This window comes from Carcharhinus amblyrhynchos, chromosome 1, assembly GCF_965287045.1.
Source record: "Carcharhinus amblyrhynchos chromosome 1, sCarAmb.v2.hapA, whole genome shotgun sequence".
NCBI lineage: Eukaryota > Metazoa > Chordata > Chondrichthyes > Carcharhiniformes > Carcharhinidae > Carcharhinus > Carcharhinus amblyrhynchos.
In genome coordinates this window covers 78201711-78218757 of record NC_137324.1, presented here as the reverse complement: position 1 = coordinate 78218757, position 17047 = coordinate 78201711, and the positions used below count along the sequence as shown (strand labels likewise).

Sequence of the window (17047 nt, the reverse complement as noted above, 5' to 3'; positions counted from 1 at the left end):
GTGTCTGCAATATATTGATTTTGTTTAACAGCTTGCTTACATCAACACTTAACTTACATCTTCAAGAGCTGAAATAAAGGAAACTATATTCATTTCAGGACAGCTGGTAAATTGTCCACTTTCTACTGCCAAAACGTAATGCTAAATTACCGGTTGTAATTGTTTGGAATCCCTTGTTTGCCGAGCACTATGTTCTAGTTGCCCACAGAGAAGAGGACCTCAAAGTCAGCATGGAACACATTTGGGATCTTACAAGAAATTTGGCCTCACTGGCAGTTTGGAAAGTATACAGCAGCCTGCCCTCAAACACATTACAAGTCACCCATTATTACCATTGAAGGGCACATGCTGTCTGGAGTGAGTTGGTTCATTTAACTGGGAAGTGCCATGTCCTGTGAACATTCTTAGATGGTCAAGTGAATCATGAATTGTTTCAAGCCATTGGTGATTTTGGAAAGCATGTTATTTTTACATTCATCCATAGGAGTTGGGCAAAGCTAGACTTCTTCCCCATCCCTATTTCATCTTGAGATGGTTGTGGTGAGGTGCAAGGAGTGAATGTTTAACATGGTGAATGGGGTGCTTGTTCCTGCCCTTTTATAAGTTCGGAACAGCAGAAGAAGAAAACACAAGACCATCGGGCATGGAGAAAGAAGCAGACGGCCTGTCCTTGGGCAGATCACTACTACCCAGGATGTCAATCATGTGGGCTGCTTTGTCCTGAATAGCACTGAGCTTCTTGAATGTTGCTCGAGCTGCACTCATCCAGACAATTTAGGAGTATTCCATCCAACTCCTAACTTATACCTTGTAGATGATTGTCAGGCTATCTGTCACAGAATACCTAGCCTCTGACCTGCTCTTGTAGCCACAGTATTTATGCAGATGGTTGAGTTGTTATAAGTCAATAGCGACCCCTTGAATTTTGATGGCATCAATTCAATTATGTTAAATTTTAAAAATTAAATCCTTTGGCCGAGTTCTCTGATGTCAGGTACCCCGCTGTCAGTGAGAACAGCAAATTTGACATTCCATCCACAGCAGCGAGACCGGAGAACCCCCTCGACCCCCACTGCGAATGAGGTCAGAGAATCTGGCCCTTCCGCTTTCTCTTTGTAGACTCTCCTGCTCGTCCACCTGGGTTTGATCTCCCATGGAAACATTGTCTTTTGAACCAAAAGGATCAGACTGCAGCTGTGGTGCAATCCAAATAATGATTTCCAATGTAGAAGGATGTCCACTCACTAAACTTGAAAGTGAATTTAAGTTTAGCCACTGACAAGGCTATTGCTCAGCTCTGTAACTTTGCACATACTAAATAATAAGAAAATACATAATGACAGTAATGCCACTGAACATCAAGAGGCTCTTTCTTGATGGAAATGATCATTGGCTGACAGTGGAGGGGACAAGAACATTACTTGCCATTTATCAGCCTAAACCTCAATGTTGTCTCGCAATGCTTCATGTGGTAATGGACTGATTTCTTGACAAATTGAAATTAGAATTGAATACTATGCAATTAATGGGCACCCTTACTCTAACCTTATGTTGAAGGAAAGGTCACTGATGAAGCAGCTGAGGATGGCGGAGTTTGAGGGTGCTACCCTGAAGAATGTTGTAGTGATGTTCTGGGGCTGAGATAATTGATCTCTAACAACCATAACCAATTTCCTTTTTGCTTGATATGACTTGAACTAGTGGAGAAAGTCCCTCAAATGAATTCAATCTTACTTCATGTTGTCAGATCCACAGTCTTTGACATGTCCAAGAAACAGCTATTTTTTTTTTACTTGGGCCTCAGGAGGAAGTTAACATGGATTCACTTGGTACTTTTGGCTGAAAATGGCTGCAAACACTTCAGACTATATGCTACATACTGAACCAATAGCTCAATTACCACTTAAATGACTATATACCCCATCAATCACTTACCTATAATCTCTATTAATCAGGCCATATATCTTCACCTGCAAGATATTGGCAAGCATGAATGACGTGTAGCTATCTCTCACTGGATAGAGAACATTGGTGACCTTTTTTATAAACAGTTGACAGCAAACTGCACAATGTTGCAAATATCTCCAACTCCAGCCTGAAAGGAGGCAGCCACAGAAAAGTTCATCATGAAATTCACCTTCACAGTCACTCACTTGACCTGCTCTCAGGTTGTAGTTGTGGATGCAGCAGGTGGCAGATTTCAGTGTTGGTGTCTGTACAGGTGTCTCACACATTGTTCCTCACTGAGGTTTAGAGAATTTCTCCCTGGACTCCTTGCAGAGATATGGTTTTCAATCGAGAGTCCAGCTCTCCCTCTTCCAGCAGCGACATCTCACCTCTGCTTATTCTCCAAATCATGCTGCATTCCAAGAGGAATACCAAACAGTACACCCATGTTTCGAAGCAACCGGTTTGCGCAGAAGCCTTGAAGTCTGCAAACGTCCCACTGGGTTGCCACACCAATCCATGCAGATGTTGTAATTTGAAATATGGAAAGCACCAAACACTTGAGTTATAACAACATCCATAAAGCAATCAGCCAGCAACTATTCTATCAGTAATTAATGATCCCTATTAATAGAGCTGGCTGCCCTTCTTGCTGCTGAATGTGTGTTAAGAGAGGGCATTGGTTTAAACTCAGCACTCTGAAGTGACATCACTGATATCAAATCAGCACTGCGCACCATTTGTGATCTGCCGCGTTGCATACTTGTGGTGAACATTAATTGCTAGTCTGCACAAAGATGGAGTCCAGCATAATTCATCTCACAAACTTGCGTGCGCCCTTCTGAACTTGAAGGGCAACACCCAACACCCAAAACAACAGGCCTAACAATCCCACTTTTTCAGCCTCATCTCTTCAATGTTACAAGAACTAACTGCTGTAAAAATGTGAACACTGGCATCATTTAAAGGCTGGCAGATGCTCGTAAATTCCTGACTCCAAGTCAGAATAAGCAAGGCTTTCTCTTCCTTTTATATTTTTGACAATTGCAATGTACAAAAGTGTGCTTAAATCTTCTAGAGACACATATAATATAGATATATAGACAGAGAGAGAGAGAGAGAGAGATAAAGGTAGTTCAATTGATTGAAGGAATATTGTTTAGCTTCTGCCACTTGTATATAACCAATACTATGGAAGATTAATCAAAAAATTAAATTACTTAATTAGCCCTGTTAAGATTGTGATACATGCTATCACAAAAGTATCTGAAAATTTTTAAAACACAGTGCTTGTATCAATATAATTAGTTTATGATATTTCAATTATATGTGTTGCCACATTCAATATTCAGTGTGTGATGAAGCTGACATCTTCTGAGGCTGCAAAAAGCTGAGTTAATGTTCTGTCCTACCACTAGACATTCTAGGAAACAATATCAAATCTCCTGTCACTGATCTAGCAAACAAAGCTATAATTATGGGGCAATCATAACTTCTACAATGAATAGCGAAAAACAAACCTTAACCTTCAGTGGTACAGTTTAATATCCACTAATGTGAAAGTTAGTTAATTTGAAAGAAAATTAATTTGAAGTATCTGGACTGTAATAAAAATTAGGTTTTAACACAATCAAGCCAGACAATTTAAAAATATTCTCCACATCACTTACCATAAAATCAGAGTTGCCTGAGTCATGGGTCTTAGAATAATGAAATAAGAACTGTACAAAAATGGAGAAATATTTTACTATAAAATGCATTGATTACTTAAGACACCTCATATATTCTCATTGCGTTTGATAATCTGCAATATATAAGCTTACCCTTTTGGTTTGGCCCTTGTCTTCTGAATCCTGTAAATAGATTGCCTGGTATTAATGTTGGGTCTCTACCTTTGTTAAATAGAGTGCACAGACCAAAACAGTACAAACTAACATATAGGGGGCAAAATTGGACAAGACCCAAAAACAGATGTAGGAATAGAATTGCACATTGAACCCATGCCTGACATATCAATGTAGGCAGCAGGGGAACTCCTTGGTTCCTGTCCATTTCATCTATGTAGTGTCTGGACTAACATGTGGCTGAATGGTCCAACACCTAAGCAGGAGGCATAAAATCATGAAGGGTTGGCACAAGTTCAACCAATTCTGTGCTACCTTAATCAAACCTCCATCCCTGAAATATGAGGTGCATGTTGAGCAAGTGCTGGAATTCAGCTCAAGTGCCTTTGAGCTGAAAAAGACAGAGGTGGCCCAGATAGTAAGAGGAGACCCCAAGATTCTCTGACACAGCATTAGAAGCTTTGGTATAGGAGGTCAATAGGAGCAGAGAGGTCCTTTGCGTACAAACATAGAAGATAGGAGCAGAAGGAGGTCATTTGGCCCTTCAAGCCTGCTTCGCCATTCATTAAGATCATAGCTGATCATCCAACTCAATAGCCTAATCCTGCTTTTTCCCCATAACTTTTCATCCCATTTGGTGCAAGTGCTATGTCCAGCCCCTCTTGAATGCATTCAATGTTTTGGCATCAACTACTTCTGGACGGCCTGGATCCACTACAGTTTGCCTACCGCTGCAACAGGCCCACAATAGACGTTATTTCTCTTCACTCAACCTGCGACACCTAGATAACAAAGACACCTATGTCAGGCTCCTATTTATTGACTACAGCTCAGTTTTCATCACCACTATTCCTATGAAACTCATCTCCAAACTCCATGGCCTGGGCGTCAGCTCCTCCCTCTGCAACTGGATCCTGAACTTCCTAACTCACAGACCACAATCAGTAAGGATAGGCAACAACACTCCTCCATGATCATCCTCAACACCAGTGCCCCACAAGGCTGTGTTCTCAGCCCCCTACTATACTATGACTGTGTGGCCAAATTCCCCTCCAACTCAAATGTTCAAATTTACTGACGACATCACCATAGGGGTCAGATCTCAAATAATGATGTGACAGAGTACAGGAATGAAATAGAGAATCTGGTGAACTAGTGCAGCAACAATAATCTCTCCCTCAATGTCAACAAAATGACCTGTCTTGGACTCCCCATGCCAACACTATAGTTAAGAAAGCTCACCAATGCCTCTACTTTTTCAGAAGACTAAGGAGGTTTGCCATATCAGCTATGACTCTTACCAACTTTTACAGATGCACCATAGAAAGCATTCTTTCTGGCTGTATCACAGATTGGTATGGCTCTTGCTCTGCCCAAGACCGCAAGAAACTACAAAAGGTTATAAATATAGCCCAATCCATTATGCAAACGAACCTCTCATTCATTGACTCTGTCCACACTTCCTGCTGCCTTGGCAAAGCAGCCAACATAATTACGGACCCTACGCAGTCCAGACGTACTCCGACCTTCTTCCGTCAGGAAAAGTCTGAAGTCACGTACTAACTGACCCAAGAACACCTTCTTCCCTGCTGCCGTCAGGCTTTTGAATGGACCTACCTTGCATTAAGTTGATCTTTCTTTACACCCTAACTATGACTGTATCACTACATTCAGCACTATCTCATTTCTTTCCCTATGAATGGTATGCTCTGTCTGTATAGTGCGCAAGAAACAATACTTTTCACTGTATGCTAATACATGTGACAATAATAAATCAAATCAAATCAAAATCTTGCACATATACCCAGTTATACAATCATGACAGCCACATTGCACCACACTCATTAACACACACTCCTTTCCCTTACAGCTCAGGGTAAGATAAAACTGAAGGTGGCAGGAGTTAACCAGAGGGCCACTAGCATGGAGCCATGCTAGTGGCCCTCTGGTTAACTACTGCCAATACAGAATACTTGGTGCTCAGTTCATTGCAACTGTTATGACTGAAACCATGGTGAGTGATGGGGGTAGAAAGAATCAAAGATGGCGGTGAAATAAAAATAACTGTGGATGCCAGAGATCTGAAATAAAAACAGAACTCATCCTGTCTGTCAGCATCTGTAAAGAAAGAAACAGAGTTTGTTTCAAGTTCCATGTGATTCTTCGTAACAACTCACTGCCATCCAACTCCTTTCAAATTTCAAGAATTGCCACCTTACTGGGAAGTGATATAGGAGTGAGGAGCAGAAAAGGAAGAACGGACTGTTGCTGGTGATGATGATCATCCTAATCTCACCCCTGCACCCAGCAGTCCAAATACTGTGTGTATTTTAGAGGGTAGCATTGAGATGGAATGCAGATAGGCGATGTTACAAGGTTGAAGGATGGAAGGTTGTAGATCTGCCAGAAGTCACAAACAAGTTCCATTGCATAAGACTCAGGAGAGAATTTTGATGGGATAGCATACAGGAAAAGGTTGATGCACACTGAAAGGCTTGACGTATTGGAAGGCCTATCAGAAAGTCTGCTCTCACTGTCAAGAAGCATGGTAGAGTCAGGCACCAATTAGACAAAGGCCATTGCACAAAGATTGGGTACCATACCTTCCAGTGTGTAAGTGATGGCTAACTCCATGAAATCAATTGTAGGCCTGCCCATGGTGCAGCGTCAGATGGCCAATGTCTTAGTTTCCATTGCAGCTGACATAGAAGCCACCTAACATTTGAGTACTGTAGCAGAAGTTCAAACTAAAATCACACAACTCAGCTCAGAGTGCTTGAAAACTGATTGTTCTCCTATTGGCGGCTGCAATATATTGCTGCTATTTTCTATTTGGTCTTACATTTCTTCATGTTATATCTGAATAAAGTGATTCCTCTGCCCATTGTGAAATTACAGCCAAATTAACATTCTGGAAACTTTCTAAACAGTTCAAACACCTGAAACATTAAGAAAGAACTGGTATTTATGTAAAGTATGCCTCACATCCTGTAGTTCTTCAAAGTTCTTCACAAGCAATTAAAAATTCTTGATGTGCAGTAATATTGTAACATAGGCAAATATGGCAGTCAGGAATACAGCAAGGGAATTAAGGTTGCCAAGCCTCCAGAATTGGCCTGGAACCTCCAGGAGCTGAAGATCAATCTCACTGACATTGCAGTGTGCAACCCTGAAGAAATATAATTAGGACATTATAAAAGATAATTTCAAAGAAAAGGACAAAATAAACTCTATTTATCAGATATAAAAATATTAAAATGGGATAGAAAAGGGCTGGTCGGCTGACTGTAAAACATCATCCAATTCGATAGTGGGTTTTTTTGCTTTCCAGTTGGCATAGGAAGGTAGTGACTCACAAGGAGGATGTATTAGCCAACGAATGGCAGGAACATGTAGACAACTCATGATAAAACCTCCAGGATTAGGTTTAATTAGAGTTGGCAAGCCTCGGAATGAGGGAGATGATGAAATAATCTGTTTTAGCAAACATTCCCAAAACACTGGGAGAATTTCTCTCCTCTTCTTCAAATAGTAACATATGACCTCGCACAACCATCTTCATCCAAATGACTCCAAGAATAGAAATAAATCTACCTCTAGTGTCCCCACATTATCACCAGAAAGTTGTTCAGAGATTCTCCAATCAGACTTGAAAACTTTGGGCTATCCTTGTCCAGGGTCAGAATTTGATCAGATCCAATATTGCAATGGTTGTTGGCATTTGGCAGATTGCTGCCTGAGGCTCCTTTCCACCCACAGACCTCCAATCTTATGTTAATGAGGCTTAATCCAATACATGGACCAGACTGCCCAACAGCAGTTTCAAAAAGTCAGTGATAAGATTGCCATACACTTATCTGTCAGAAAACTGCAAGAAGATGAAATCTACTGCTGAACATCAAAGCTTGGCTTTCATCAGGGAATTTATATTCCTATCCAATATACTGACTTAGGCATAATATGAATTTTAAAAGTCCAGAAAGTTGTTGCATTTTTGATAGATTTCTACGTGTTAATGCTCAACTTGTGTAGACAGCAGAAAGTATGTCTCTTCCTTGAGCTCTGCTGAGATAGTGGCTGCACTGTCTATAATTTCCCAAAACTCCATAGATGCTGCAACAGTTCTAGCAGATTGGAAGTTAGCAGATGAAACAATGCTATTCAGTAAAGAGATAGAGAATACAGGGAATTACAGGCCAGTTAATCTGATGTTGGCTCTCATTAAAGGTAGGAATCTATTATTGAAGAAACCTTATTAATGCACTTAGAAAAATTATAGTATGATCAAAGTCAAAATGGTTTTATAAAAGGAAAATCAGTTTTTTGAGGTTTTACCTAGTATAGTAGATAAAGGGGACCCAGTGGATGTAGTACACTTGGATTTTCAAAAGCCTTTTTTTTTAAAGACATTATTCTGGACATCATTGTCAAGGCCAGCATTTGTTGTCCATTCTAATTACCTTTAAGAAGATGGCGATGAGCCACTGCCTTAAACTGCTGAAGTCCACCTGGCGCATGCCCATCCTGGGAATGTTACAAAAGGAGTTCCAGGATTTTGATCCTGTGACAGTGAAGAAATAGCAATGTAGAGCCATGTGAAGGTGATGTGTGCCTTGGGGAATAACTTGCAGGTGGTCATGTTCCCATGAAGCTGCTGCCTGTGTTCTTCTAGGTGGTGCATGCCACAGGTTTGGAAGGTTCTATCAAGGGTTGGAAAGTTGCTGTTGTCCATCTTGTATATAGTATATACTGCCACCATTGCATGATTGTGGTGGAAGGAGTGCTTGTTTAAGTTGGGGAGTTAATCAAGCCGGTTGTTTTGTCCTGGATGGTGTTGAGTTTCTTGAGTGTTGTTAGAGCTACACTCATCCAGGCAGGTGGAAAGTATTCCATCGTACTTGTACCTTGTAGATGAAAGTAATGTATCTCCGTTTGCTGACAATACATTGATAAATGAGAAGACAAGATGCATGGAGGGCACCAAAAACAAGATTACATAAATGAGTAACAAGGTCGCAGATATAATGTGGAGAAGTGTGAAGTTATTCACTTTGGCCACAAGAATAGAAAAATTGATATTTTTAAAAGATATGAGATTTATAAATGTTGATGTCCAGGGAGCCTTGAATGCTCCTATCACCTTAGATCACAATCTAGCATCAAAATATCCAGAATATTTTGACACAATTAGCAGTTTCAAGAGAGCAGCAACATTGTGCATGGAGAAGAAAGCAAGTCTGTCAATTAGGCTGGTACATTTTGCACAGCGCAAAAGCCAGCAGCTACAAGAAAAAATTATAAAAGATTCTACACTTCAAGTATTGTGGAAAACCATAATTGAAGGATGGACTGATTCAATTCAGTATGTCAACAAATACAGGAGACCATTTTAGCCGTACCAGAACAAGCTATGCATCCCTTAGTGAGTCATTCTAAAAGGCAGGCAGGTCACCATATCGGAATCTCTTGTGAGCTAATATTCTCCCACAACTTTGTCACTCACACTTGAGTATAGATTGGACAAGAAGACTGACGAGAGACAGTCTACTGGCATGTATTATCAATGACACTAAAGTCATAAATAAGAAGTGTGAGACATCAGAAGAGCTTATGTCACGTCAGCAAAAAGAACCATTGAACCCACATGACGTTCCTACCCACCCTCGGATCCAAAATGATATCTGACCTCTTTCATTTTCATGGCATTGACTTCATCATCATCGACTACTTTAATAAGTGCTCCAGTATTCAACAATTGCACAATATAAGAAACAACAAGGGGCAAAAAACATTGGTGAGAGTGGTATACCGACCACCAAACTGTAGTGATAATGTTGGGAAAAGCATTAGACAGGCAATCACAGATGCATGTGTTAAAGGAGCAACCGTGATTATGAGTGACTTTAATCTGCATATAGATTGGGGGAGTCAAATTAGTACAGTACAATGAAAGAGGAATTTCTGGAGTGCATACGGGATGGCTTTCTGGAGCAATATATTGAGGAACCAACAAAGGAGCAGGCCATTTTGGACTGGGTGCTGTACAATGAGAAAGGATTAATTGGTAATCTAGTTGTGAGATGAGTGACCACAATATAGTAGAATTTTTTGTCAAAGTGGGTAATATTGTAACTGATTCTGAGACCAGGGTCCTGAATCTCAATAAAGGTAACTATGATGGTATAAAGCGTGAATTGGCCACGATGGACAGGGAAACATTACTGAATAGAAAGACAGAGGACAGGCAATTGCAGGAATTTAAAGAATGAATACTGAATTCCAGAAATTGTTTATTCCTGTTTGGACAACAGTAGTAAGGAATTGTGGCCAAACCATGGCTTACAAGGGAAATTAGAGATGGTATCATATTCAAGGAAAAAGCAAATTGGCAAGAAAAGCAAAAGGCCTGAGGATTGGGAGCAGTTTAAAATTAAGCAAAGGAGAACCAGGAGATTGATTAAGAAGTGAAAAATAGAGCATGAAAGTAAACTAGTGGGGAACTTAAAAACTGACTATCAAGATTTCTATAGACATGCAAAGAAAAAGATTGACAAAAACAAAGGCCTCTTATAGTCAGAAACAGAAGAAATCATAACAGGGAATAAAGAAATGGCTGAGGAATTAAATTTGTACTTTCCTTCAGTCTTAGCAAAAGAAGACATGAATAATGTACGGGGACCGCAAGTAATGCTTCAGTCTTCCCAATATTTAAATGGAAGAAATTTCCCCTCACCCAGGGCTGAATGTTGGATAAGCAGTATGATAATTCAGGAACAATGGAGGAGTCAAGAGGGATGGTGTTGAGGCAGAACGAGATACTATCAGTATACATGTGAAAACTAACATTTATCTTTGGATGATGTCTCCGCGGGGCAGCATGTAGATGAGAAATAGGAGTGGGTTGAGATTAACAGATTTTTAGTCTCAATCATGATCATACTGAATGGTGAAACAAGCTCAATAGACCACAGTGTTGGGACTGCAATTATTTATAATTTAATGGATGATTTGGAGTTGGGGACCAAGTGTAGTGTGTCAAAATTCATAGATGGCACTAAGATGACTGGCAGAGCAAAGTGTGCAGAGGACACTAAAAGTCTGCAAAGGAATATAGATAGTCTAAGTGAGTGGGCAAGGGCCTGACAGATGGAGTACAATGTTGGTAAGTGTGAGGTCATCCATTTTGGCAGGAATAACAGCAAAATGGACCATTACTTAAATGATAGAAAAATGCAGTATGCTGCTGCGCAGAGGGACCTGGGTGTCCTTGTGCATGAATCACAAAAAATTGATTTGCAGGTGCAACAGGTAATTAAAATGGAATTTTGTCCTTCATTGCTGAAGGGATGGAGTTTAAAAACAGCAAGGTTATGTTGCAGCTGTATAAGGTGCTGGTGAGGCCACACCTGGAGTACTGTGTACAGATTAGGTCTCCTTACTTGAAAAAGAATACACTGGCACTGGAGGGAGCACAGAGGAAATTCATTAGGTTGATCCGGAGTTGAGAGGGTTGGCTTATGAGGAGATACTGAGTAGACTGGGGCTATACTCATTGGAATTTAGAAGCATGATTATGAAGGGACTAGCAAAGGTAAAAGCAGGGAAGTTGTTTCCACTGGCAGGTAAAACTAGAACTAGGGGGCATGACCTCAAAATAAGGGGGAGCAGATTTAGGACAGAATTGAGGGGGAACTTCTTTACCCAAAGGGTTGTGAATCTGTGGAATTCCCTGCCCAATGAAGCCATTGAGGCTACCTCATTGAATGTTTTTAAGGCAAGGATAAATTTTTGAACAGTAAAGGAATTGAGAGTTATGGTGAGCGAGCTGGTAAATGGAACTAAGTCCACGAAAAAGATCAGCCATGATCTTATTAAATACCGGACCAGGCTCAAGAGGCCAGATGGTCTACTCCTTCTCCTAGTCCTCATGTTCTTATGTTTTTATATGGTTGACTCCTATTTATTATGCTGTTATGAGTAATTAGTTAATCATTTTTCATTTTCCATTTTCTAACATGACTATCTCTGGGATTTCTATTTATGTAAGTGTAAGCAGCTTATTTATTGTGAAGATCAAATGATCACTAATAGGTAGGCGAAAGTCATAAACGGAACGTTAGTAGTAACTATGTGACCATTTAATCATTGCTGAAAGAATGAGATAGCACTGTCATCATGAAATAAAGAAGATGCACCTCACTTCTGTTTCATTAGAAGCTCACAGCAACATAAATACAGGAGATGATGGTATAGTGGTAATGGCACTGGACTGATAATCCAGAAGTCCAGGCTACTGCTCTGGAGACAGGTGTTTCAAATCTCACCACAGCAGCTGGTGGAATTTGAATTCAATTAATAAATCTGGAATACAAAGCTAGTCACAGTAATGCTGACCATGAAACTATCACTTCATGTCAGAAAAACCCATCTGGTTCACAAATGTCCATTAGGGAAGGAAATCTGCTATCCTTACCTGGTCTGGCCTGCATATGACTTCAAATCCATAACAATGTGGTTGATTCTGAACTGAGTTGTGAAATGGCCCAACAAGCCAAGGGCAATTAGGGATGGGCAACAAATGTTGGCCCTGCAAGTAACAGCTACATCCCACAATGAAGTATATTTTAAAAATTAATTCATTATTCTGGCTAAAAATTCAGCGAGCAAGATATATGAGTCAAACAAGTTTGTCATCATGAATCAATTAGTGGAAGATAAAGAAAATTGCCTCAAACTGGTTCTTGTTGCCTTTATGTATGGACTAATTATTTACTCAGTTTTGATGGATATGAAAACAAAAACTAACTTTGACTTGCAATTGTTCTCCTTCCACAGACCTCTTTTGGGATATACACAAACCACTTGATCTCCTCAAAAAACCCTGTATAAACATTGGTTACTACCAAGCCTTCAAAATATTATCAAGCAAAATTCTAGACGATTTATTCATCCTTATATTTACTATGTAATATGAGCTTTTGTATTTCCAACATAAACATGTGCCGTCTCAAAGCACATTACGAAAATTAAGTGTCATTACAACAAACTGAAGTTTGAAAAATGAATACAGGATCTTACTCCATCATAACACTCATGAATAAAGATGTCTATCGATTGTGTTATACTAAAAATTTTGCAGTCGTGAATTAAAGGGAAGGGTAATAAAATTTAAAACTGGCCACATAAAGTGAAGGAAATATTTATTTTATGGAATCCTAATTTGCGCTGAAAAGGGCATTAGGTGTCCAAATTTTGCATTGCAGTCTGTTGTATACATTATGAACTGGAAGTGCATCATATTGGCTTAGGCAACCTCTTGTCAGGACACCAGCTTTTCCTAAACAATTTTCATAGTAGCAGAAGTCTCTTCCCTTTTCTTGGCCAGGAATATGTGACAGAGATTCGCGAGGGCAAATCTTGACGTATAGTGCCATCACCTGGCAAACATCATTTATTTATTATCATTGATTTGAAAGCTTATAATCTTGAAATCCTTTCCACTTCAGGTGACACTCAGCAGCTGTATGAGAGTCAAAAATGACCGTGGGGAGTGGTGGCAGCATGCAAACTTAATATTGCTTTCCCATTTAAATGGAATAATGAGCATGTTGCTGAGTGACTGCACAGCTGAGTCATGAGTACAAACTCATCAGAGGCTCGCATGTGTTTAAGCTAGCCTATGATACTTGAAGTAAATCTGCTCCTCTCAAAGGAGAAGTGTACTTTGGCTGGAACAGATACTGAGAGTTATTGCAAAATGTTTAACCCGAGAAAGGCCTTAGAATGCCATTATAGATAGTGTGCTAAAAGGTTTTCCCATGTTGCATAGGAGGCCTTGCTCAAGGATATGTAGAGGGGCAGGAGGCCTTTCAGACAAACTCTGAATCAGCAGTGGCAGCAGATAGCTGTTGCAGTCAATGCCAGCAGTCAAAGCAATGAGGATCCAGATGCAGTTCAATGAACTCACACAAATCTCATATCCAGTGAGTGTACTTTCAAATTCCATATTCCACTAAATGAGCCACTAGCCTCAGGCAGTGATCAAAGCACCACACTCTCACCCTTCTCCTCCCAAGACTCTCTATCAAAATCAGACCTTAAATTCATTGCTTCACCTCATCCTCTTATCATTACTCCAATCACCCCATCCACACTGCCAGCGACTCAACCATGACTGGCACATTGCTCAAAGACATTGCACTGCACTCATTGGCTCAGTCACAGTCATATTTGGTATAACCTAGCAGGCGCCCATTGAGGTAGAGAAGTGGGATTTGAGTAGATAGCTCAGCACAGATACTCTGTCATTTTTAATTATTCAGTAATCCATGTCATTGGGTGGTGGAAGTGGAACTCACCACCTGAAAGGGTGGTAAAGGCAGAAATCCTCAAAACATTTCATTCAAGAGCTGTATGAAATAGAAGAGGCTGGATCACTCTTTTTAGACTACCGTGGGCTCAATGGGCAGAACTAAATGCTGTTCCAGAGGCAGGCTGGGCGGTCAGTGGGAGCATATAATTAGATGAGAAAGTGTGGGGTGGGTGACCTTTCACCTTCCTGATCAAGGATTGCCCTCCTGTTAAGGACTTCATCTCACCATAGCTGACATTCTACTTGGCAGTGGATGGGCCACCAAGTAAATGCTGACGAGCAGGTCTGCAGCCAATTGGGAGATTCCTCCTATTTGGGTAGCCTGTACCCCACAGAGGAACCTACTGATGGCAAGGGTTGCCCAGTCATGGAGACCATTCCCTGCCCCTGCACCTCAATGGAGTCTACTTGGCTGGCCCCAGTGATCACACTTCACCTACCAACACTGGCCACCAGTACAGAAAAATTGCCAGTCTATGGCTGACCAGCGCCTCTTTTGAAGTGAAATATCTGCCCTGAAGTGGCTGAGCGTCCTGTTGTCAACCGGTTTGACATTTCACCAGGATGAGGGACCTGGAACAGCCATGGGGTTGGCAATGGCTCACCAGTCCCTGCCATGACCATTAAATTCTGCCTAATTAGATTCTTCCTGTGCTGTAAATTTCCACGACCCTATGACTGTCACTTGCTTGTTTCCCCATAAATCTCTGACTATCACTTTCCCTTTCCAATCAATTTGAAGAAAAATGCTATGAGGATCACTGTACTTTATACTCAAGTTCACTGGGCTCCAATTGATAAAGTTTACAAACCTGAGGCCTATTGTGTATCCCAGCATGGGGGACATTGTAGTGTTCAAAAGGTTTGTTAAGGCCCTATGATTACATGTAATCCAGTCTGATACCCGCAATAGAGTTGGAGACCGTAAGCATCACATCATCACTCATCGCTTACTATAACAGGCATTGCAGAGGAGGCCCTGTGAAAAGCCAGTTATTCAAATAAAGGTGTTGCTGACTTTCTGCTAGCTTACACACTGCTCAATGTTCAGACCGCCAAAGTTCTATTTTCCTGCAGAGCAATGGGTCTCTTTTGTCAATATCCACCCCCACAGAGGTCGAGTTCGTAAATCTAACATCCATCTACATTCTCAGATTTCATTTCAGGAAACACCTACTGTTTGATATTCCACCCTTCATAATTTGCCAGTATGTCAGAACAATGTACCTGGAACAGTATTTATTATAATAAGATGATCTTGCATTTTAATACAAGGCCAGCTTATTTGATTGTAGCTGTATACTACACCCTTACAGCAGTGGTCTCATTATAGTGCCCCTGCCCACATTTTAAATGGGGATCAAAGAGGTTGTCCTTTAAATCAGAAGCTCCTCCCAACAAACAACATTCCAAAATTGGAATGATCTGCCTATATTGGTAGCGATATTTGAGAGAGGATAATTACATCAATCTATTTTTCTAGTTGTCCATTTACAATGGCTTTTTTGAGATTTTTTTAAATTTAAAGTACCAATAAATGGCAAACATAGTGAGTTTGAGTTCCTAACATTTTATTGCATGAAATTCCTGCTTCATTGTTGCAAACAAACAGTTACCTGAGGCCGCTGCAGAATGGTCAAGGCCATATAACACAGTTCTTCAAGTGTGCTGGATGGCTGGAAAAGCAAAGCATACGTTTCTCAGAAACTGTTCTTTCATTATTTTACAGATACACAGACAGCACCATTAGACTGACATTGGAGCTCACCTGTGGCTGAGGAACTGCAGAAAGAAAGGAAGAACACAGGCCATCTATCTAGAAACAGATGATTCAGAAATTAGCATCTGAAAAAGAAGAATCCTTCCCCAGGAAGTTTGATTGAAATCAGATCAGCAACTACAAGGCATGGGCAATGAATAAATAAAAGGGAAATGGAGTGAAGTCACTCTGATCTGTGCAATGCTAGAATTTATTGATGCAATTACTTTATACAGTATCACAACCAATATTTTAAATTATTTATTTCTGATACAGCATGGTCTAAATTAGTTTCAACATGAAGTTAACGAACAAATTCTAGTAACGAAAATAAAAGTGATCTAAGGAGATAAAAAAGAAATATTGAAATATAAAAAATGACTTGGATAAAAGAATTCAGTTGGTGGTTATCGGATTTTTAGTGAATGTAAGTGTCACATTATTGGTACACACATTGTGGGGGCAATTCGCCCAAAGAAATTCTAAGTGTCAAATTTGCGTGAAAACCGGAGTAAATCACATTGGTTTTTCCAGAGGGTTTTCAAAATAAATCTCCCACTCTGTGCACTGCAGACGGCACAAACATGAATCACGTGAAAAATCTGGGGGTGGAGCCTATTCCCGCTGAAGAGGCTGAAATCAGCGCATGGTGCAGGCCTCCACACACGTGCCGATCTCTGGGAGATTGCTAAACAAGTCCTCCCACCATAGAGTGCTGGCCTCAACCCCCCATGGACATTACTGGCCTCATCACTGCCCTCTCACTCTCTACTCCCTCTCCTCACAGACATACTGGCTTCATCACTGGCCTCTCATTCCCCCACTCCCTCCCCTCACGGGCATTACTGGCCTAAACGCTGGCCTCTCATTCTCCACCCACCTCCCCCCCACCCTCCACCGCCTCCCCCCCCCCCCCCAACAGACATTAATACTTCTCAACCCCCCTTCTCTCCCACAAGAGTCCTCCCAGCTTCCCCATGCCCCACTGATCCAGACATCGCCAGCTTCCCCATTCCCCATGGACCCAGATATCAATGGCCTTCTGGCCTCCCCTCCCCCCACTGACCCGGACATTGCCGGCCTCCCCACCCCTTGCTGACCCAAACATCACTGCCCTGATGGCCT

The 17047-nt window shown here is 40.9% G+C and overlaps 1 protein-coding gene across 1 annotated transcript in view; it reads right to left on the bottom strand.

Annotated features, from left to right (window-relative positions):
• Positions 1-17047, bottom strand: part of nmu (neuromedin U) — a 39644-nt gene that overhangs the window by 12831 nt on the left and 9766 nt on the right. Inside the window, 4 exon segments of the mRNA XM_080198191.1 lie at positions 3618-3668; positions 3771-3800; positions 15780-15839; positions 15932-15979. Of these exon segments, the coding sequence (XP_080054317.1) occupies positions 3618-3668; positions 3771-3800; positions 15780-15839; positions 15932-15979 (189 nt within the window).